Source organism: Anguilla rostrata, chromosome 4, assembly GCF_018555375.3.
Source record: "Anguilla rostrata isolate EN2019 chromosome 4, ASM1855537v3, whole genome shotgun sequence".
Lineage (NCBI taxonomy): Eukaryota > Metazoa > Chordata > Actinopteri > Anguilliformes > Anguillidae > Anguilla > Anguilla rostrata.
In genome coordinates, this window is record NC_057936.1 from 7,889,302 (window position 1) to 7,911,534 (window position 22,233).

Here is a 22,233-nt window from a genome sequence, read left to right on the forward strand (position 1 = left end):
TATTAGATAAAGATCTTTATTTTTAAGTTTTAAATAGATTTACAAACCATAAGAAAAAGAAAAAAAAAAAATACAAAGAGAAAAAAAAAACCAAAATACATCAAGTGATGGTCAAAATCTCCACATGTGCATATCAATATCAATATCAATGGCAATATCAATATCAATATTAGGGCAAAGATTGTAAACAGTCTGAAGCGGAGGTGATGGGGACCAGCTTGCTTGAGACGACCTGATGAGGGAGGGGGGAAAAAGAGAGAGAGAAAGAAACGAACTGGTTTCGTCTTTTGTTTTTTGTCCTGAGGTTTTAGCTTCCAAAGATCATAGCTTAAGATCCCTCTGAATCTGCCACCGAACGCTCCTTTTTTTTTTTTTTAAAGAGGATGGGCGAAAAAAAATAATAATAATAAAATAGAGAGTAAATGATCAACCTGCAGTTTCACAAAAAAATCGTTTTTAAAAAAAATCCCAGATATCCAAGAGGAGAGTACTACGATTACGCCAAAAATGAAAGGGCTTCTCACGATAAGCCAGAGAGCTAAAAAAGACCCTTTTTTGCTTAAAAAAAAAAAAAAAACTTTATTTGCTCGCTCAAGCCCGTGTCACGAACAGAACGACGGTGAAGTGACCGGGGGCGAGCCAGAAGATAAACGGAAATCCTTTTTGTCCTTCGTTCCGAACGGGAGAAATCATCATTTCACATCCCCGCGTATCACATAAAACCGGGCTTACGCATCAGGTCCAATACCATTAATACTAATAAGTGGACAACAGGCTAGCAGGCTAACGCCACGCGCTGCTTTCATCCCTACTGGAGTACAGTAACCCAGCCTCCCCTCCCCGCCCCTCCCAACCCAACCCCAATTAGTCATTCACAGGCCGAACGATTCCTTCCGTTACCCCACCGTTCTCCCTCTGCTTCTTCTGAAACAATTACCACACACTGTTATTGCCAACAAGGAATTAAAGAGTACGTGTTCTTTTTTTTGTTTGTTTGTTTGTTTCTTTTTGAATACTGCATTTGAACTGTAACTGTTCCAGGCTGGATGAGAAACGGCCAAGCTGGTTAGTTGAGATTTGAGTGCCCCCAGGTATCAGGAGGGGGGAAAGAGGGAGCCATGTTGATCCACAGTACCAGGTGTGTGAGACTAAATGAACCAGGTTACCACAGAAAGGCGAAGTTTAGGAGGTGAACCCCACGCACCGACCGACCGGGTGCAGGCCAACCGTCTGTGCTCCTGGACGTCCGCACGCCCCGCTAACCAACGCCCCACGCCAGCGCACTGCCCGAAACCGTCTGCAGTTTGAGGTCACTGTGAGGTCACCACACCAGAGCCCGGCTATACTGCCGTAGCTTACGTCTGCCGGACAGTTCACATTAAAACACAACATGATTAAAGGAGGAGTTCACTTAAAGAAGCCCTAAAAAAAGTACGCTTGAGAAGAAGCCATAAGAGATAAGCTTGAAGTGGAGCTCCAGTTTTAGCTGATAGCGGTTAGCCTGTCCTGCAAACCTGTATTTGTTACCCTGGGAATTATTATTTTTTTAAAATCTCACTACAAATGCTTTACCAAGATTTACCAGCACGACTACGAGGTCACAGATGTACACCCAACTGAAGTGTTTTATGACTGGATAACTGGCATGGCCACTGTTTGGACTGGTTCACCAGTGAACTGAACTGAGACACAAAAAAAAAAATCAGAGTAAGCTTCCGGAACCATCCCAACTGCGTGGGGACAAATGGACAGTAAATCACTGGCTACGTTCACCCCTCAGCTGAGAGAAACGGCAGGAGGACGAGCTCGCTTATCGAGCGGAGACAGAAAAGCACGTTCACGTTCCGAAACATTACCAGCCTCCATTTTCACAACCAGCCAATGCTGAGAACCGATTTGGTCGCTGCAGTACACGTCCTTTAACTGTAAGTGAGAAATACAGCGTTAGAGCAGGGGACTCCATGGACCAATCCAGGTGTAGGACAGAAGCAACAGAGACTTCAAATGCACGCAAAGAGCTGTGATCTGTGGTGATCTAGTGGCTCACTAACCCACACGCGCGAGCACACACACACGCATACACACACACTCTCTCACACACAGATACACCCACAGATAAACACACACACACACACAGACACACTCACAAACACAAACACACAGACACACCCACAAACACGCAAACACACAGACACGCAGACAGAAATACACGCACACATAGACACACCCATAGACACACACACACACACACACACTCATTCATTCACAGTCCATCGCAGTCCAAGCCTTTGTTCCTTCAACTCCTTCAAAAGAGCCAAAATGTGTAAATGATAAAAGAAACCAGGTGGGCCTTAATATGTGTGTGTGTGCGTGTGTGCGTCTGTGTGAGTGTGTGTATGTGTGTCTGAGAGCGTGTTTGTGTATGTGTGTCTGCGAGTGTGTGTGCATGTGTGTGTGTGTGTGTGTCTGAGAGTGTGTGTGCATGTGTGCGTGTCTGCGAGTGTGTGTGTGTATGTGTGTCTGAGAGCGTGTGTGCATGTGTGTGTGTGTGTGTCTGAGAGTGTGTGTGCATGTGTGCGTGTCTGCGAGTGTGTGAGTGTGTGTGTGTCTGAGAGTGTGTGTGCATGTGTGTGTGTGTGTGTCTGTGTGAGTGTATGCGTGTGAGTGTGTGTGCATGTGTGTGTGTAGGTAGCCGTTTGTGTTATACATCGTAAGTAGCTGAGGAGCCAAAGGGGCGGCACATAAACGCATTTAAAACAGAAATTAAAAAATGGGGAAGAATGGAATTAAACTCTGTGGTCTTTCTGTGAAGTGGGCGTGGTCTAAAGAAGCGGGCGTGGTCGGCGGAGGAGGTCTGTGCGGGTCCGCAGAGAGGGCGCAAATAGTTCAGTTCGGGGGGAGGGCGTGGCCGAAGGGTGTGGCGGGGGGGGGCTTCGGGGGGAGGAGGAAGAGGGGGGCGGAGTAGGGCGTCAGGACTCCTCCGTCCCCGAGTCGTCCTCGTCGTCATAGCAGCAGTCCCCGTCCTCGTCCTCGTCCTCCTCCTCCAGGTCCTCGTCGTCATAGTAATCGTCGTAGAAGAGGTTGGAGCCCTCGTCGGTGGGCGGGGCCCGGGTTCGGACGCAGTACTCCGCCAGGGTGGTGGGCACCTTCACCCCGTCCCGCTCCGCCTCCGCTTTGGTGGCCAGCACCTGTTTCCTGGGAGACGGGAGGGGAAGAGAGGGGCGGTACTTCAGAACCAGACCTCTACAATAAAGAATCTTTAGTGGAACGCAATCTCACAAAGACGAAGAGACTGTCTTCAGTGTTTGAGTCTTATTACAGTCTTATTACGGACTTGAAAACTTGTTTTTTTCATCTCTCAAGTAGTAAATATTAGCTTGTTCTAAGTTACTATTAGCTCGACAAGGTCAAATTGTCTTAGCCCATTAGCAAATCTTGAAACAAGTCAAATTCTCTCACCTCATTGGCAATCTCTATCTTAGTTAGGAAAGAAAAAAGTAATAGAAATAATATTTTAAGTCTAATCAGAAACAGATTAAGAATACTAGCTGAGATTGACTTATTATTTTTTTGGGGGGGGCGGGGGGCGGAGTCAAGCGGTCACCTGATGATCTCGGCGTATTCGCGGTCCTTGCCCTTGCTGTCCCTCCACTTGCGGTACATGACGGAGGCGTCCACGTTGGCGGGAGAGAAGGTGTTGGGCTCGTTGAGCAGAGAAATCACGCTCAGCAGAATCGTCCTGGAGGGGAGAAAAAGGGGGGGGGGGGAGGGTCAGAGGTCAAACCGGGGCCAGCCAATCACGTGTGCCCCATGTTAAGGGCATTTGCTGCCTCAGTGGATTATTGATCCCGGAATGGCCTGGAAGCAACAGGCTGACCAATGGGCACAGGGCTGCTCACAATGCGCTGAGGCCGCGGTTTGGACTGACCAATGAGGCGCGAGTATCTGACTGAGGCACAAAAAAAAGAGATAAAAGACAAGTGTATTGACCACGTGGACAATAGCCATGTGCAACACAGCAACGGCTGAACGATTGGCTCAAAGACCACTGCTGAAAAGGCATCGATATCGGCCAGCTGTGCAAATGAAAAACACCGTGAAAGGGAGGGTTCGCTGCTCTGGAATTCAGCACCGAATCTCTACGCTTCAGCAGCCCGACACCACCAGTTTAGAAAAACATGTTTATCAAGAACAACAGGACAGGAAAGGGAGCTTTAACCAGCGATACCCGAGAGAGTACAGACTAATGAGTTTCAGTGAGCTATTACAGGTGAGTTTTAGTGAATACGTACAGGTGAATAATAACAGGTGATTCGTTACAGGTGAGAAACTGGAGGTGAGTCAGTATAAGTGGGAGAGTGTTGGTGACTGAGCAGGTGGGTGAGTAATGCTCGTGGAGTATCGGTGAGTGAGCAAGTGTGAATAACTCTTGCCACTGATCTCCCTCTCTCTCCTCTCTCGCCCCTGATCTCTCTCTCTCACTGTAAATATTTCTTGCCACTGATCTCCCTCTCTCTTCTCTCTCGCCCCTGATCTCCCTCTCTCTCCCTGGGCAGGAGCACGTGAGGCTATTTTTATTTACCGCTGTTGCCAAGCCAACAGGGAGCCCCAGTACAGCAATTATACCTGTCATGAGAGAGAGAGAGGGAAGGGGGGAGAGAGAGAGGAGAGAAAGAGAGAGGGAGGCAGGGAAAAAGAGGGGAAAGAGAGGTCGGGGAGGGAGAAAGAAAAAGGGGGAAGAAAAAGGGGAAGGAGAGAGGGAGAGAGGGAGTGAGGGAGAAAGAAAGAAAAGAAAGACCCAAGTAATAAGAATGCAGAAGCAGGCTTTAGTAAAACACCTCTCCTGTGTTCAGACTAATCTGCCTGAATCTGCAGGAGCAGCAGACGTAAATGATTAATGTCTTATTTCAAACCGCAGATCAACGAAGCGCTCGCTGCCTCTCCCACCGGCTGGGGGGGGGGTGTTTAAAAACCCAGACAGAGTCGTCCGTCAGGAACATTTTATTTAAATGACCAGCCAGCTGTGAGGCGCGCCTCTCTGAACGAAGAGGGCGGGGCTGGAGCCTTCACCTGCGCCAGCTCCACAGGTACTGCTCCGATGGAGAGAGTGGGGAGGGAGAGGGAGGAGAGGGTGGGGAGAGGAGGGAGGAGAGGGGACAGAGGAGAGGGGATGGAAGGGGAGAGAGGATAGGGGACAGGAGGAGAGGGGAGGGAAGGGGAGAGGATAGGGACGAGGGAGGATGGGGACAGGAGGGGGGAGGGAAGGAGAGAGGATAGGGGACAGGAGGAGAGGGGAGGGAAGGGGAGAGAGGATAGGGACAGGAGGAGAGGGGAGGGAAGGGGAGAGAGGAAGGGACAGGAGGAGAGGGGAGGGAAGGGAGGAGAAGGAAGGAGGAAGGAGGGAGAGGAGAGAAAGGGAGGAGGAGGGAGGAGGGAGGAAGGGGACAGGAGGAGAGGGGAGGGAAGGGGAGAGAGGATAGGGACAGGAGGAGAGGGTAGGGAAGGGAGAGAGGATAGGGGACAGGAGGAGAGGGTAGGGAAGGGGAGAGAGGATAGGGGACAGGAGGAGAGGGGAGGGAAGGGGAGAGAGGATAGGGGACAGGAGGAGAGGGAGGGAAGGGAGAGAGAAGGGACAGGAGGAGAGGGGAGGGAAGGGGAGAGAGGATAGGGGACAGGAGGAGAGGGGAGGGAAGGGGAGAGAGGATAGGGGACAGGAGGAGAGGGGAGGAAGGGGAGAGAGGATAGGGGACAGGAGGAGAGGGTAGGGAAGGGGAGAGAGGATAGGGGACAGGAGGAGAGGGGAGGGAAGGGGAGAGAGGATAGGGGACAGGAGGAGAGGGGAGGGAAGGGGAGAGAGGATAGGGGACAGGAGGAGAGGGGAGGGAAGGGGAGAGAGGATAGGGGACAGGAGGAGAGGGGACGGGACGGGAGGAGAAGACAAAACGCAGGGGAGGGTAAAAAAGGGGAGGGCTGAGTGTGGTGGGGAGAGAAGGAGGGATGAGTGTGGGGTGGAAAGGGGGACGGATGGTTTTTGGGGAACATGGAGGGGTACCTGACGTTCTGTGTGGGGTTCCATCTCTCAGAGGGCAGCTCCCCGCTCTGGGGGTCGTCCACGGGGGGGTGGAGGATGGAGATGCACACGTCCCCGTTCTGCAGGAAGAGGCGGGGTTATGAGTCACCAGGACTGCTATTTCAGGCCTTAGCAACCAGGTGTGTTGGGCCTTAGAAACCAGGTGTGTTACGCCTCAGAAACCAGGTACACTGGGCCTTAGAAACCAGGTGTGTTTGGCCTTAGAAACCAGGTGTGTCGGGCCTTAGAAACCAGGTGTGTTTGGATGTAGAAACCAGGTGTGTTAGACCTTAGAAACCAGATACGCTAAGTCTTAGAAACCAGGTGTGTTGGGCCTAAGACACCAGGTGTGGGAACATGAGGGGTACCTTGAACTCGTGTGGGTTCCATTAGAGCACCCGTGTGTTAGGCACTAGATGGAATCCACGTCCGTGTTGGGCCTATAGCACCAGGTGTGTTAGGCCTTAGAAACCAGGTGTGTTGGGCCTAAGACACCAGGTGTGTTAGGCCTTAGAAACCAGGTGTGTTGGGCCTAAGACACCAGGTGTGGGGCACTCTTCAGCCAATCAGTGACTTTAATTCACCGGCAGCACATACTACAGTCCTGCAGGCCGGACTGTGGCACAGCCGGTCCACTCAAAGCCAGCAGCAGTGCTGTGTGTGTGTGTGTGAGGCGCTTACTGCGGGTGGCGTTACCTCACCTCGTAAATGTTGGGGTGCCACATTTTGGTGAGGAATCGGAAGGCCGGGGGAGAGTAGGGGTAGTCGATGGGGAACTTGATCCGGGCCTGCGGGAGAGAGAGGGAGCGAGAGGAGAGCGAGACGCGTCGCAGTCGAGTATAGACCCTAGAACGAGCGCTATCCAACCAGCACACGAGGCCTGGATCACAGTACGACGTCGGCACCGGAAACGGCAGCGCGATCCGGTATTAACCGACTTCACCACAGCGGGCCAAAACACGCTACTGTGCCTCATGGGATTGGAGGAATTGTGGCCAATATCACATCGAGCTGGTGGATATCATGAGTGAGCAGACAGACAGACAGGCGGCCAGTTGGAATTCCCCAGTATTCCAAAGCTAATTCCCCTTCCAGGACTTCCCAGCCATCTTTGTAGTCCACCCTGCCATCCATTCCGTTTCGTCCGACCCCATCCAAAGAAAATATCACTTGTCAACAGCTTGTCAAACTTTTCTGAGGACACTACACAACATGGCATACAGTACTTCATAAATACGTAACTTGTTATATTGCTTTTGAAGTTTCATTATAAGTTACTGAACTATTTTTGTCGAGTGACGCAACGCTTGGGTTACAAAAATGATCTAATGAACCTGGTGTGAATTCGCAGGTGTGAATAAAGGGCTGCAAAACCAGGTGACCAGCAGCCGACTCTCGCTTGCACACCCCTGCAGAGCGGTCTCCATGGCGACCCCAGCGGCGATATCACAGCACGCCAGCTAAGCGCCACGGTCACCATGGTCACCACGCCCCAAAACCGGCTGCCGTCCTTTCCAGGCCTGAATAATCGCACCCCGATGTGCCCCGACGACCAGGTCAGATCGCCCTGCGCTACTCCGATCAGCGGGAGCAAAGACGCGTGAGACCAGCCATCCAATCACACGAGGCCCGGGAGCCACGACGCATTCTCACATTTTAATACCCGTCTCCCGTTTTAGAAGAGAGAGGAGAGAGAGAGAGAGGGAGAGAGAGAGGGAGAGAGAGGAGAGGAGAGAGAGGGGAGAGAGAGGAGAGGGAGGGAGAGAGAGAGAGAGAGGGAGAGAGGAGAGGGAGAGAGGGAGAGAGAGAGAGAGAGAGAGAGAGAGAGGGGGAGAGGGAGAGAGAGAGAGAGAGAGAGAGAGAGGGGGAGAGAGAGAGAGAGAGAGAGAGGGGGAGAGAGAGGAGAGAGAGAGGAGGGGAGAGAGAGAGAGAGAGAGAGGGAGAGAGAGAGAGTGAGAGAGAGGGAGAGAGAGAGGGAGAGAGGGGTGGGTCTAATGAAAGAACTCCACACAGAAAAGCTGACTGTTACCCCCCCCCCCCGGCACACGGGGCAGAAATAGACCTGGGGGCAGGACAGAGTGATTTACTGTGGAGAAACGGCAGAAGCTGTGATCGGACCGTGACACGGGCGTCAGTTCATCGCTGATTCGCGTCACCTCATCACCCAGAGGACGCAGAACAGGCCGCTGACTGTCGCTCTCTGTAATCGCGCATTTCACGGGAAACGCGCCGACGAGTCTTTATGCTGCCTGGCGAAATGTTAGCAACCGTAAAAACCGCGCCAGAGCGGAAGGGGTTAACCCAGCAGGAAGAGGGGCCTGCGCGCTTCTCGCTAACGAAACCACCTCAACACGCAGAGACACGCACATGCAACAGGCACGCTCACACACTCGCGTAAGCGCACACTTACACACACACACACACGTGTGTACACACACACACAGTATGTGCATACACACTTACACACACATTTGCGTGCACACACACACACACATTCGCATACACACGCACACACACACACATGCACACGTGCGCGCACACACATTCGCATACACACACACACACACACACACAGCTGTGGTAAATGCTGAAGTGTCAGGGTTGCAGAGGATCTGGGCAGAGCAAGGCGCCCCACGGTGTACAGAGCGGGGGGGGGGGTATACTGACTAACTGGGAGGTCCGTGTCTGTACAGCTCCATGCACCCCCCCCCTGCAGAGACCTGGGAGGTTCACACGCAGTAAAGAGGCACAGTTCACTTCAGCTTGTGCGAATGGGGCCAGTAACCTCAAACCATGAGGGAAGTGGAGCCACTGACCTCAGTGTCACAGGCCAGCAACCAATCAGAAGCTCAGTACGGTGGGCCGACATACCACGTACACACACACACGCACACCATCGCACTCACATGGCAGGCGCACTTGCGCACACACACGCATGGGTGCATGGGCGCGCACACGCACACACGCCCACACACACAGTCATACAAACAAAAACAATGGGCGCCTAGTAGCCCGTCACAAACAGGCTGCGCGGTGAAATTCAGCTCTGATGCGATGGGCTCCTGGAATGCGCTGTGCAGTCACGGCACGCTGACGGATTTCAGACTTCAGTAAAGTTTCATGGGCGAGCCGCGGTGCCACTGAACCAGCCGCACACGCAGTCTTCTGTCACCCAACCCCTGAAAGCTGAGCTACGAGCGCAGCTCTCCAGAAACGGGCTAATCAAAACACAGGCACTGGATCCCTGTAGGGGGTAACAGTATTGCATTTCAACACCTAATTACACAACCCCCTACCCCACACAAACTCCCTGTAGACACACTTATGCGAAGACATAGGCATGTACACACACACACACACACACACACTCAAATTCATACAGGCACACAGGAGAGCAGCACTCTCTCTCACAGGACTGCAAGACCCTCTCTCGCAGAAGAGCAAGAGCAGGACCCACTTTCACAGGAGAGGAGGTCTTTCACAGACGGGACACAACAGCGAGAGACTGAACAAAAAGACTCAAAAGACAGGCGCGTGGCGAATGGCAAGCGTGCTAGAACTTCCCGCCTCATTTATTTAACAAAGTACGGCGTTCCTCCGCAGACAAAAGCACGGGAACGAAACCTCTCCCGCGGGGAACGTCCTGCCAGCGAAACTCGGGAGTGAAACTAGTCTGTCCAGGTGTGGCAGAGCACGAGGAACAGCGAAAACACCGCTGATGAACCAGCAGAAAGGAATGAGCACAGGCAGAACCTGCGTGGCACGTTCCCCGTCTACAACAGTGCTTGTTTTCCTCTCTTTTTTTTGCCATTTTTCTCCCCAGTTTAGTCGTTATACCAGTTCCCCGTGTGTATCACGGTCCTGGTCGATGCCCTATCCTCTGTCGGTCTGGGGAGGGTGTAGACTACCACATGCCTCCTCCGATACACGTGGAGTCGCCAGCCGCTTCTTTTCACCTGACAGGCGAGGAGTTTCACTGGGAGAGCGAATCGCGTGCGGAGGTTCACGCTATCTCCCCCAGATCCCCTCCCTGCTGAACAGGCGCCCCGACCAACCAGTAGGAGTCGCTAATACAATAATACAACGATCAGGACTCATACCCTCACCGGCTTCCCACCCGCGAACACTGCCAACTGTGTTCCTAGGAACGTCTGACCAAGCCGGAAGTACCGCTGCCGGGGTTTGAACCCGGGTCTCTGCGGTGGTAGGCAAGTGCCTTTACCTCTACACTACCCAGACGGCCCTGGCGCTTGTTTTCTCTGTCTGAAAATAAATAAATAAATAAATATGGCCAGACATACAGCAGTGAGCAAGCTGAGTCCAAATAATTACTGGAAATACCTTAACACATTAGAAACCAGAGGAGTTCCTGCAGATGATTGCATTTTCGAAGAATCATCCATTTTCTTCAACGTCCGGAACGAAATTGCTCTTTGATACGGTTGTGTGTTTTGGTTGGCGGGCGGCGTGATTCACTGTACATCCTCAGGAATGTTGTAATCACACACACATCAGGAGCTCTTGTGCTTTCTGACAGCAGACAGCAGGAGAGAATGTTCCGGAATAAGGCCAAACACCAGCAGCCCCCAGATGTCTGAAGAGCCAAAAATCATTATTTCCTGACGAATCACATCCCGCAATTCTCACTCAGGGTCTGTGAGCTTCTAACAGCACAGTACGACAACCAGAGTACTCACTCTCCATGATTCCACACTCAGTCTCCCATGATTCCACACTCAGTCTCCCATGATTCTACACTCACTCTCCCATGATTCCACACTCACTCTCCCATGATTCCACACTCACTCTCTCATGATTCCACACTCAGTCTCCCATGATTCCACACTCACTCTCCCATGATTCCACACTCACTCTCCCATGATTCCACACTCACTCTCCCATGATTCCACACTCACTCTCCCATGATTCCACACTCACTCTCCCATGATTCCACACTCACTCTCCCATGATTCCACACTCACTCTCTCATGACTCATTGTCCCATGATTCCACACTCATTGTCCCATGATTCCACACTCATTCTACCATGATTCCACACGCACTCCCATGATTCCACACTCACTCTCCCATGATTCCACACTCATTGTCCCATGATTCCACACGCACTCCCATGATTCCACACTCACTCTCCCATGATTCCACACTCATTGTCCCATGATTCCACACTCACTCTCCCATGATTCCACACTCACTCTCCTATGATTCCACACTCACTCTCCTATGATTCCACACTCATTCTCCCATGATTCCACACTCATTGTCTCATGATTCCACACTCACTCTCCTATGATTCCACACTCACTCTCCTATGATTCCACACTCATTCTCCTATGATTCCACACTCACTCTCCCATGATTCCACACTCACTCTCCCATGATTCCAGCCTCATTTTCATCCCGTTTGGATTTCTGCACCAAATGCAAAATGTACCGTGCCCAACCAGCACGTCCCCTCCCTCCCTTTCCCTCCCTCCCCCCTCCACCATCTCCTCCTCCAGCAGAAACAGGCCCTCCTGCCTGCTGCCCCAGGTCTCTCTGAAGCGGGCCTCCCCCAGGGAGCCTGTGGAAGGAGCAGCAGCTCCTCCAAAGCACCGAGGGTGACGGGTAAGAGGAGACGCGTGAGGAGAACCCGTCACAGGGCTGAGCGTCTCTGGGAGAGGAGACGCAAACGCGCAACGCGAACACGCTGCGTTTCTTACATGGGGGGGGGGCAGTGACTGACTTGCACAGCCTGCGTTTACCGCTGAGATGGATCCAGCGATAGGTCGTCTCACCAGCAGGGCACCGCGTGCTGAAAGCACAACTGTAAACACCTAAACAACCCCCCAGGAGGAAAGCCATTACATTCACACTCACACACACACACACACACACACACACACACACACATTCTCTCTCTCTCTCACACACATACATACACTCACACTCACTCACACACACATACACACGACTCTCCTGCACAGACACAATTAAGCTAATTACAGCATGACTACTAGGTCAACACAAAAATCACCAAGGATGACACACACACACACACACACCACTCACACACACACGCACACAGAGACAGACACTCACACACAGACAGACAGACAGACACACACACACACACACACACAGAGACAGACACTCACACACAGACAGACAGACAGACAGACACACACACACACACACACACAGACAGAGACAGACACTCACACACGCACACACACACTCACTCACTCACTCACCTCTCAGCAGCTGCTGGCCTGTGCCGACACAGCCCAGACCTCCCGCCAGGGGCTGCATACTGCGCACCCATCGGCATCTCAAACCAAGAGGGCTGACCTGGGATCAGTTTCCCCTGGGCAATGTCCCAACCGCATACATTACAAGCTACAAGCCCAAACTGATCTTAGATCAGCACGCCTACTCCTACCTTACAAAACGTGCACCCTGGGGTTTACTGTCATACTGCAAAGCATGAACCGGCTTGCAGGGATGTTCCCAATAACACAGGGTGTGCTGCTTTCCACTGAAGGCTCAGCTCGTTTCACTCGAGCTGGACACCTTTAACTGCTACGACACGCGGTCTTACAGGATCAACGCAAAACGGCATAATACTCCCGAACCTTGGGTTTGCCAGTTCCAACGTCACCAGAGGGACGGAAAGTCTTTTTGTGTTGTACACACTAGCGCTCGCTGCAGTGCACGCCCACTTACATTATGTGGATAAGCAGCGAGCGCAGTCTGTACCGATGGAACTCTTCGTACCGAAACTCCGTGTCCTGAGTGCTGATGTGCATCGCAGCGCTCATTTCCAAGAACCGCGAACGCGATTCATTTTTACCCTCCATTAAAACAGCACTCAGGCGTTCGTTTGCCTTCCTCGGACGCGTCAAAGTGAACGCTGTCTGAAAGGCCGATTAAGACGCAAAGTCACCGAGAACCACTCACTAAAATTGAAAGTTACTGTCCTCAGAGGCGATTTTTAACCACCGTCTTTAAGATTTCCTTCACTTAACCATCTCCAAGGGGACATTTCTCTTGGGTGCGTTAAACGTCACCCAGCCATCACAGCCACCCAACGCATGTGCGCTTACTGCACACGAGTCTCTTCCATCGGATCACATTCATTTCATATGAACAGTACCTCACGCACTTCACCCCCAACCCAGTCCCTACCGACCGTTGTTAAGGAATTTGATTGACGGGGGGATAAAGGGGTACTTGTATCTGTTGAGAGAGCAGGGGAGGGGTCCGAGCCTGGCAGATGGAAGACATGCCATTAGATTTAGCAAAGCTACTGTACTCCAGCACAGCCATAAAGGGCCAGTCATTTTCACACCCAACATAACACGGTGAAATACTGACAACACTGACATGTCCACCGATCTTTACATTCAGCGCTGGAAAGGGGCGATAAAAACCAGCGTTTAATGAAGCCTGTCTGTGAGCTTTATTAGGCCCTCTAAAAGCAACGCCAGCTTCCAGCCAATTATTTTGGCTGGTGCAGTAAGACTGTCTGAACAGACATAACAGCATTTTTAAAATGAGCATTTTTTTTTTTTTTTTTGAGTGGAAATGTTCTTGCTCAAGCATGTCGTGCGGTAGTTTAGTTACTCCGCCTGACGGTGTTGCGTACGTGGCTGCTGTGCAAACCCAAAATACTCCCACCGTATTTCAGAATAATGAGATTCAGTCACATTCCTCACTGAAGGGAGTGGACAATGGCATCATAACATAGAACACTGGAAACAATAAAACGTCATAAAAACGTGTACATGCCAATCTAGAAATGTCAGTGAACAAGTTCATCGATACTCTGAACACTGACACACAAGCATGACCTCTACAATGAAAAAAACAACCCTCTACAATGCAATAGCTCTCTACAGGGCCTTTTAAAAACACTTCTCCATTGGTTGCGAAAATTAACCCTAAAGTGGCCTGGCCTGCGATTGAGGGCCTGTGGTTGAGGGCCACTGGTTTAAGAGAGACAACAATCCAGTTCCTTGCTGTTTTTTTTACCTCTGCATGTCAAGCCTCAATACGTGAAGCCAGGCTGGGTAACAGCAGCGATTCTTGAGGAGACCAAATTCAATTCCTTTGCGATACGAGATGACCCGGGTTACACTAGAAACTTCAGTCTTTCCCTGAACCTCTGGGGCGAGACAAACATTTCACAGGGGCAGCCCGGAGAAGCTTTTACGATTCAAGATGAATGAAAAGTGGCTTTGAACGAGCAGGAGAAATAACAGAAAGGGTTCCCCGAACTCTGACGTGGGAACGGTTTAAGTTTGCTAATGACAATCATGTAAAAAAAAGCTAGCGCCAATCGGCAAAACCCAGTACTGACTGGGGACACACATTTTGGATTTAATTTATTTACGGTCCACAGCACCAGGCTAATACCTGTACGGCAACAACTAATTCTGAAAGTTTAAGTGGCTAGAAATGGCTCAGAAGGTTTAGTCATTTTTGTACACATTAGACACACAGAAGTAAACAGGAGACCTCAAGAGGAGGAGTTTTAGTTTTAAAGCAGCCAACGCTCATACGCTTGCTCTCTCTCTCTGTCTCGCTCTGGGATGAGTCCGTGAGCAAGGTGTGGCCACTAGGAGGCGACACGCAAAACAATCACCAGTATTCTCCACATGCAACTACTGTTTTTAACTGAACACACCGTATGTACGGTTACATATATGTCAATACTACACTAAATACTGTAATCATAGGAGGCACTAAATGCCAGTTTCTGATGGACCAGAGGATGCTCTAACACTCATGCAGGCACATTCTTTCGAATAAAGAGTAACTAGCTGAGTCAAAGTCTAATTTCCCCAACTGGATCCGCCCAAAAATATTTACCTATAGTCTGCCCCAGTAGGAGTATGCAAACTGTTAGCTATGTGTTACCAGTCCGCCAAGTAGCTATGTGGGAAAAAAATAAATACAAAGGGCCATTTTTCCACAGCAGAAAACTGCAGAAAAAAGGAAAGCAAAGGCACGACTGGCATTTGAACACGACGTCCGTTTGTTTTCAAAACTGCACTCTGTCCAACTGTCGCCCTGCTAGCTCTGCTAGCGTGCCACAGGTCACCCAATGTGGAGCACGCGGGCAAAGCGGAGGCGCTGACGCTAACCGGCTTTGTGGAACGAGGAACAGGGGAGGGGCTTTTCCTCCACGCGCGCCGACGCTAAACGGACACGCGTGACGAGCGTCGTCCGTCCCTTCCCGCTCGCCACGAACCGAAATTGATTAATTACCGTGGAAACTGTCACTCAAACGCAACAAACTGTCCGCTTGTGTTACTACGTGCGATTCTGTCCCCTGCAGGCCCGAGCTGAACCGACTGTAAATGCAATCACGACTGCAGCGGTCCTCAAGTCAAACAGCAGCACGACCCCCTCGCCACTTTCAGAGGCCCCCGCCGGCTTTAATCAGCCTGATGACCCACTGCTTAACAACAAGGGGGGGGGGGGCTGCAGGTGACCTCTGATGCTGCTGCGCTGGTTCCAAGGTCAAGCACTCCTGTAGAGTGTTCCACGATGAAGACACAAAGTGTCTGTCCGTGTCCGACCGCGCATGCTCCACCACGCCAGTCGTAATGAATCAGACCGGAGAGGGGGATCAAGGCCACAGAACGTACACACGCCCACGGGTAAAAACTGAGGGAGCGACACCTCTACATATATATAATATTATATATATATAATATTACAGGCATTGAGACGCCTTATCCAGAGCGACTTACACACTTTACATAGCACTTTACATTGTATCCATTATAAGTGGATATATACTGAAGCAATGCAGGTTAAGTACCTTGCTCAAGGGTACAACGGCAGTGTCCTTACCCGGGAATTGAACCTGCGACCTTTCGGTTACAAGCGCAGTTCCTTACCCTACATCAGGGGTGCGCAACGAGGGCCGGTGCGTTTCGGGACTTCCTGGCAACTTCAGCTCTTAATAACTGAATTAGCTTACTAAATTACTAATGGCTAAAAATTGCACATGGTGAAAAGCATAACTGTTGGACATGACTATGGTTTGATACAGGGGTTAACCATTGTTGGAGTATCACTCGCTGTTTCGAGAACTAAGCCTGGGCAACTGGTTGGAACAAAAAAATAAAAAAAAATAAAAAACATGCACTAGTCACGATGGATGTCTACTCAATAGAAATAACAGCATGGAAATCAATAATGAGTACGAACCGCTCCAGACATTTTGTGATCATTATTATGCAATAACTGCTTAATCAAAGAACTAGCCTACATAATGTCGACTTCAGGACAACTTAAGTGTTTTTTTTGGGCCAGCACCAATTTAGTTAATTTTGGCATTATTTAAATAATCCAGTACTTGGATTAGCCTAATTTACACATTTTTGGTGTGTAAAGCAGTTAACTGCACTTACATTTTCCCCATTTCAGACAGGTGGAATAGGACAAAAATGGCCCTGACGATTTGCTAAATCGCTGAACACACTAAGTCGCGTTCCGGCATTTCAAATTCATGTCAATCACGCGAGAGGCGGACCCCGGCACGGGCACACGAAGCTAATCTCTGCTCCGATTGGCTGTTACAGAGCGCCACTGACGAAATGTCACCATTGGTCAGTTTGAAAGGCATAACATCTGAGTAGACAAGCGCTAGCAGAACACCGTGTGTTCAGTAAGAACGGGGGGGGGGGGGGATGATCTGCCATTCACCATGGAAAATGAGAGACCGTCCAGCACCAGGAATTATGTACGGATATAATTAGAGAAAATGCAGCAACAGCTGCCCCACAGACAGATGCATTATTTCCACCTTTTCTGCATCGTTTTTTATTTATTTTTAAATTCAGTCGTTCATAGACGTTAAACTGCTCAGCAATGCTACATTCCTTCATATTTTACTGCCTGTTGCCATGGCACCCGCACCCCACAGAGACAGGGACAACCCTGCGCACAGAGACCCTTCCCAGGCTGCACTGCTGGAAATAACGAGCCCTGCCAGGGGCCTGTACCATAAAGCAGGACCTCTGAGTTAGCCGGATAGCTGCACCGAGTAAAACCCGGAAAAATTCAAAATCTGGAACATGGAGTGTAGTAAAAAAAAAAAAGAAAGAGCCGTTACAGGTTTTACACTGCAATTATCCAGCTAACTCTGTAATCCAGCTTTGTGGAACAGGCCCCAAGTATCAGCTGTCAGGGCAGAGCCCGTCTCATCACTCAACAGCGCCCCCTGTGGTCAACCCTGCTGCGCGTGTAGTATGAACCTGCAGAGCAATTACTGTGCTGGTACATGGACAAGAAATCTGTGCTTGCATGCGTATGCCCGATTTTACACTGGACATTACGGTGATAGGACAGGCCTACAAATACAGTGACTTCAGCGAAAAGACTGCGATGGTTGGTTACTGGCATCTGTCTGTCCAGCAACCGCTCAAGTGTATGTGCATATTCAATTATAACCATGACAGCACCTGTATTTCACCTGGTTCTGTGATTAATGACGGCTACGTAGCAGCTGCACTCCAGGCCCGTAAATCACACCAGTCAGCACTAGAAAAAGAAAATAATCAGCCAATTTTCCGTGCCAAACCTTAACCCTTTATTGGGTAGTGCGTGACTGACAGACTGGCCAAAATCCAAGCAACTCTAACCACTAATTTACAGCCCACATAAAACGGCTCATGAAGTTCCCAACGAAATGTGGCCCGTTAGTCACAGATGACAGACAGATTTCACTGGCGAAAAAAAACCTGAAAAATGAAAGCCCTTCAAACAGGCGTATCAGAACAACAAATAGGCCTGAATGGAATTAACCCCGGTGGTGTTCTGCAGAAAGAAAGATCCCGGGACCATATGCTCCGCATGACTTTGGTTTTCATTATGAACACCCTCCCGGATCAGCATTTCATGAACACAAGACTACGCGGCTGCGATTCACAAAAGCACAGCTTCACGTAAATATTGTAGCTGAGAAGACGACGGTCCAAATTTAGACAAACGGTTACAGCAGCGGGGGCCGTGGGACACTGGGGGGAGTGACTGCATTGCTACGGGTTCCACATGCAAGCTGTGCATTCCACAACAAACAATGGAATCTCACACACACAGGCCCACACACACACATACACACACACATAGGCGTACACACAAGTGCACACACACACAGGCACACACACACACACAGGCGCATACACACACGCGCACACACACAGGCGTACACACAGGCGCACACACACACACACACACACAGGCACATACACACACACGCACACACACACACACACACACACACAGGCGTACACACAGGCGCACACACACACACAGACACACACACAGGCGTACACACAGGCACACACACACAGGCACACACACACACACGCTCATACACACACACATGCACACACATGCTAGGGCCAACTCTCACAGAAAGGGCTTTTTCCAGGCCGTGAAAGGGACAAGGACAAAAATCCTAGGGGCCCAGGGTCTGTTCTCCAGTGTTAATGTAGCAATTAAGAGAGCTTGAGCCCACTTTAAAGACACTCAGTGAGGAAAGGGCAATGCCCTGCCTGGTCCTCTGGTCTCACAGCAAGAGGCACTGGAATAAGTCAGCAACCGGGAGAGCGGCCATGCTGTATGGAGAGTACACGTTTTAACAGGCTCGGCATAATACTTAGGAAACTGGGCTTGTAAATTTGGAGGTTTGAATGCCCAAGGGGGCGGGGGGGGGCTTGGCATGCCATTGTAACCTCGTGCAGGTTACTAAACCTGGATTGCTTCAGTAAATATCCAACTCTATAAAGGGTTTGTAAAAATGTCATCTATGAAGCCGTCTATATCCTTCGGGAGAAAAGCGCCCGCTGACGCTGTTCAATGTAAAAGGACTGCACGCCGACGCTGCTTAATGTAAAAGGACTGCACGCCGACGCTGCTTAATGTAAAAGGACTGCGTTATAAAAAAACAGTCAGGGTATTTTACACTTCATTTGACCGTATAAGGCATGCTAAATACCCCCTCGGGCAGAGTGCATATACTGGGAATACGCGATTAATATGAACTACTGCTCAAACAGGTTATTTTCCTTCAGCTTCCAAGAAAGAAGCTGCGACGCACTGAACACTGCTTAACGCGTAATAAAAAAGAAAACAAAGACGCATACCTTGAACTTAAATCATCCTGACCTACTTTCGGCATACGTCTACCTTCAGGAACGGATCCTGGTCCGTTTCTGTCATCACCGAATGCACACAGCCTTGGTATAAGCGATGCAAATGTATTCACACCCTTCAAACAACACCTATACCACAAACAGTCGCTAAATATGGTGCAAACAACCAGACACGAAGGGCACGTCAGTTCACAGTTCATCAGTCATGAAGTCATCGATTATGCCGATTTCGAACTGTTTAAGCTGCCACCTACAATGATTCATCCTGTAACCACTAACGAAGGTGTCCACCACGGACAAAACACTTATTCATATTGGCTACACAACGCCTCCTGCACACAATTGACTAATATTTACAATGGAACTGTCGGTGAGGCTACCATTAGTATCCTTTACGCTTTGTTGACATATTATATTTTATTCGCGACATATTATATTTTATTCGCGAGCTACCGCACGCTATTTTGACATTCCTGATATTGAAATATACCTCCACAACTAGCTTGGTCCATGTTTTGTGTAAATAGACCGTGTGACAGAAGGGGAAAGCGGAACACGCGCTTGTCTAATTAACCCATTAAAGCCCGGCTATTGTACCTTACGCCGAGACCTAATTGTGACACAGACTCCGCCGCAAAGGGAGAGTCGGGTTGAATTGAGGAAACAAATAATAGACAAACGGCAGAAGTATGAGGCGTGTACCCTACTGTACACCACCCTTCTGTTGCCAGGCAAAACAGACGACATGCAAATTTTATCACAGGGATCACATACGGCTGGCTAGCAAGCTACCCAAAACCCAGGAAACAAAGAAGATTGACAATCTACCTCCACTATCAATACTGTACACCACATGAGTCACTACGAACAATAGGGCTAATAAGAACACATGGCTTACAGATTGTGTCGAATATACATTCGTTTTCAAGATAGCCAGCTACATACATAGTGATTGACCAAAATAAAAGCTAGGGAAACATATGTATGGTCTTCCATATGTTTCGGCATCAATAAAATCTGCGATTTAGACCCTAGAAACGAGCTAGTAGGCAAAGTAAACAACGAGACACCAGTTATTGTGTATCGATGTCATCACATTACCTTCAAGTTTGTTGACACATTCTGAGCAAAAAACAGTAAGTTTGTTGCTACGGTAACTAAAGTCAAGGTCCAGAAAGTCCGCGTTAAACAGACAAATTCCAGAAAAATACATAAGACGACTGGCAGGATACAATTAATCAGAAATAGTTAGCTAACTAATTACCGGTTAGCTTAACACTATACGTTATTTGGTAATTGGCAAGTAATATTAATTGCTGAAAAGCTGTTAAATATCCACAAAATAACTCGGGATTTCACCAATGATATTTTATATTTCATGGTTTAACTGCCAGTGTATGGATCTTCAACCTTAGACTAGTCTTTTGAAGATAGAACCCTGAGCCAGAACAAAAGAATTAGGTTCGTGAGACACAGACGCAGTCGTATTGTGCAAATGGTTAAACAGATAAACTTGGCGCAAACCAGATTTTTACAGATAATGCCATTGGTTCAGAAAGTCGCCAACTTAGTCTGTTTAAAAGCAAGAATGACCACGAAAGTCACCGTGGCAAAGAAAGATATGCGGTCTTGTTACGCCAAGTATCGACGAGCTCGCAGACTGAAAACAAATGCTAGCTAGCTGCTGCCAAGCTAAATCGATTGGCTAGCTAGCTAGCGAGTTCAGTTAATTGTCTATCCAAATTTGACAGTTTACTTGACTAATATTTTGACAACGGTGTGATATTAGAATTCCTGCGATGGTTAAAATAGACTAAATTAATTGTATTTGGCGAACAATGCATTTCACTGAAAACAAATGGAACAAAGCAAAACGAATACAGACAGTAGCTAGCTTTATCAACAACAAAGTACAGCCATCAGACTAGCTATGACGTTTCCCAACTTCCAAACTCATAACTACTCAAAAACCAAAGTCAATAATTTCCAGGAAGCAGTACTAGCCAACAATAAAATAAAAAACCAGCAATTTCACAATAGCTACTCAAGTCCCTATTTGGCAAGGGGTTTTGCTAAAACGCTAGCCAGCTGGCTAACTGGCTAAACATAATAGTTGAGGTCCAAGACAAAATAATGAACATATTAGCTAGAAAATTCGCCGTTTCGTTGGTTTGTTAACAACAAAGCACATTACAAACAGTACTGTCTAGCTAGCTATCCGCCACTTGCCAAATATGTACTTAAGTTAATCAACAAAAAGTTCATGTCGCTAGCTGCTATCTTACTAGCTCGTCAGTTACACACTAAGCACTTAGATTGATAAGTACGCCAAATAACTAACAATACTCACCTTAAAATAACCCCCTTCGTAGTGGGTATTTGGAGGTCCAAAGATTGCTACTTCCCAGTTATACAAGTCCGATTCGTCCACCAAAGTTATTTTGAAACCTTCAACTGGCTCTTCTTGAAGACTTTTCATTTCAAGCATTAATGCCTTTTGGGAACTCGCTACATGATGATGTCCATGTTGAGCCATATTCAGCTACGACCTGGCTAAATAAATATCCCGTTGCTTTTGTAAAACAGCTAGCTATGTATCTACAGAGTTAAATCAACAAGACCGAAAAAGCTTATTGTTCTGAGGGCACGTTTGTTCCCGACGTTTAGTTTACAGTGTCTTCCACAAAGATAAAACAAACCCGTAAATCACTCGTTGACAACTCAAAAACCCGTCGAAGCTAGAGCTTTGCTGTACTCACGAATCTGTCGTCGGCGTTCTTCGTTGTTTAGCTCTTAAGTTAACTAGCTAAACGTGTTTGGAACTACACCGAACCAGATTCCAACAACTATGATTAAAATATGTAATCGGGGCAGAAATAAAGTAAACAACAAAAATAAATAAATAAATGAACGGACGTCCGGCTGGGTGGAGAAATCTCTCCCTCCTCAATTTGCAGCTGCTACAATGTGTCGATCTATGTGTCCCCTGCA

General features: G+C 49.0%; 1 protein-coding gene across 1 annotated transcript; it reads right to left on the reverse strand.

The window, feature by feature from the left end:
- On the reverse strand, positions 1 to 22,228 carry LOC135252380 (ubiquitin-conjugating enzyme E2 R1-like). Its single transcript, XM_064330366.1, has 5 exons — positions 21,593 to 22,228; positions 6,772 to 6,858; positions 6,053 to 6,150; positions 3,605 to 3,739; positions 1 to 3,195 (listed from the first exon to the last, which is right to left on the reverse strand). The coding sequence occupies exons 1-5, from the start codon at positions 21,776 to 21,778 to the stop codon at positions 2,970 to 2,972; spliced, it is 732 nt and encodes a 243-aa protein (XP_064186436.1). The 5' UTR covers positions 21,779 to 22,228; the 3' UTR covers positions 1 to 2,969.
- Positions 22,229 to 22,233: the final 5 nt, after the last annotated feature.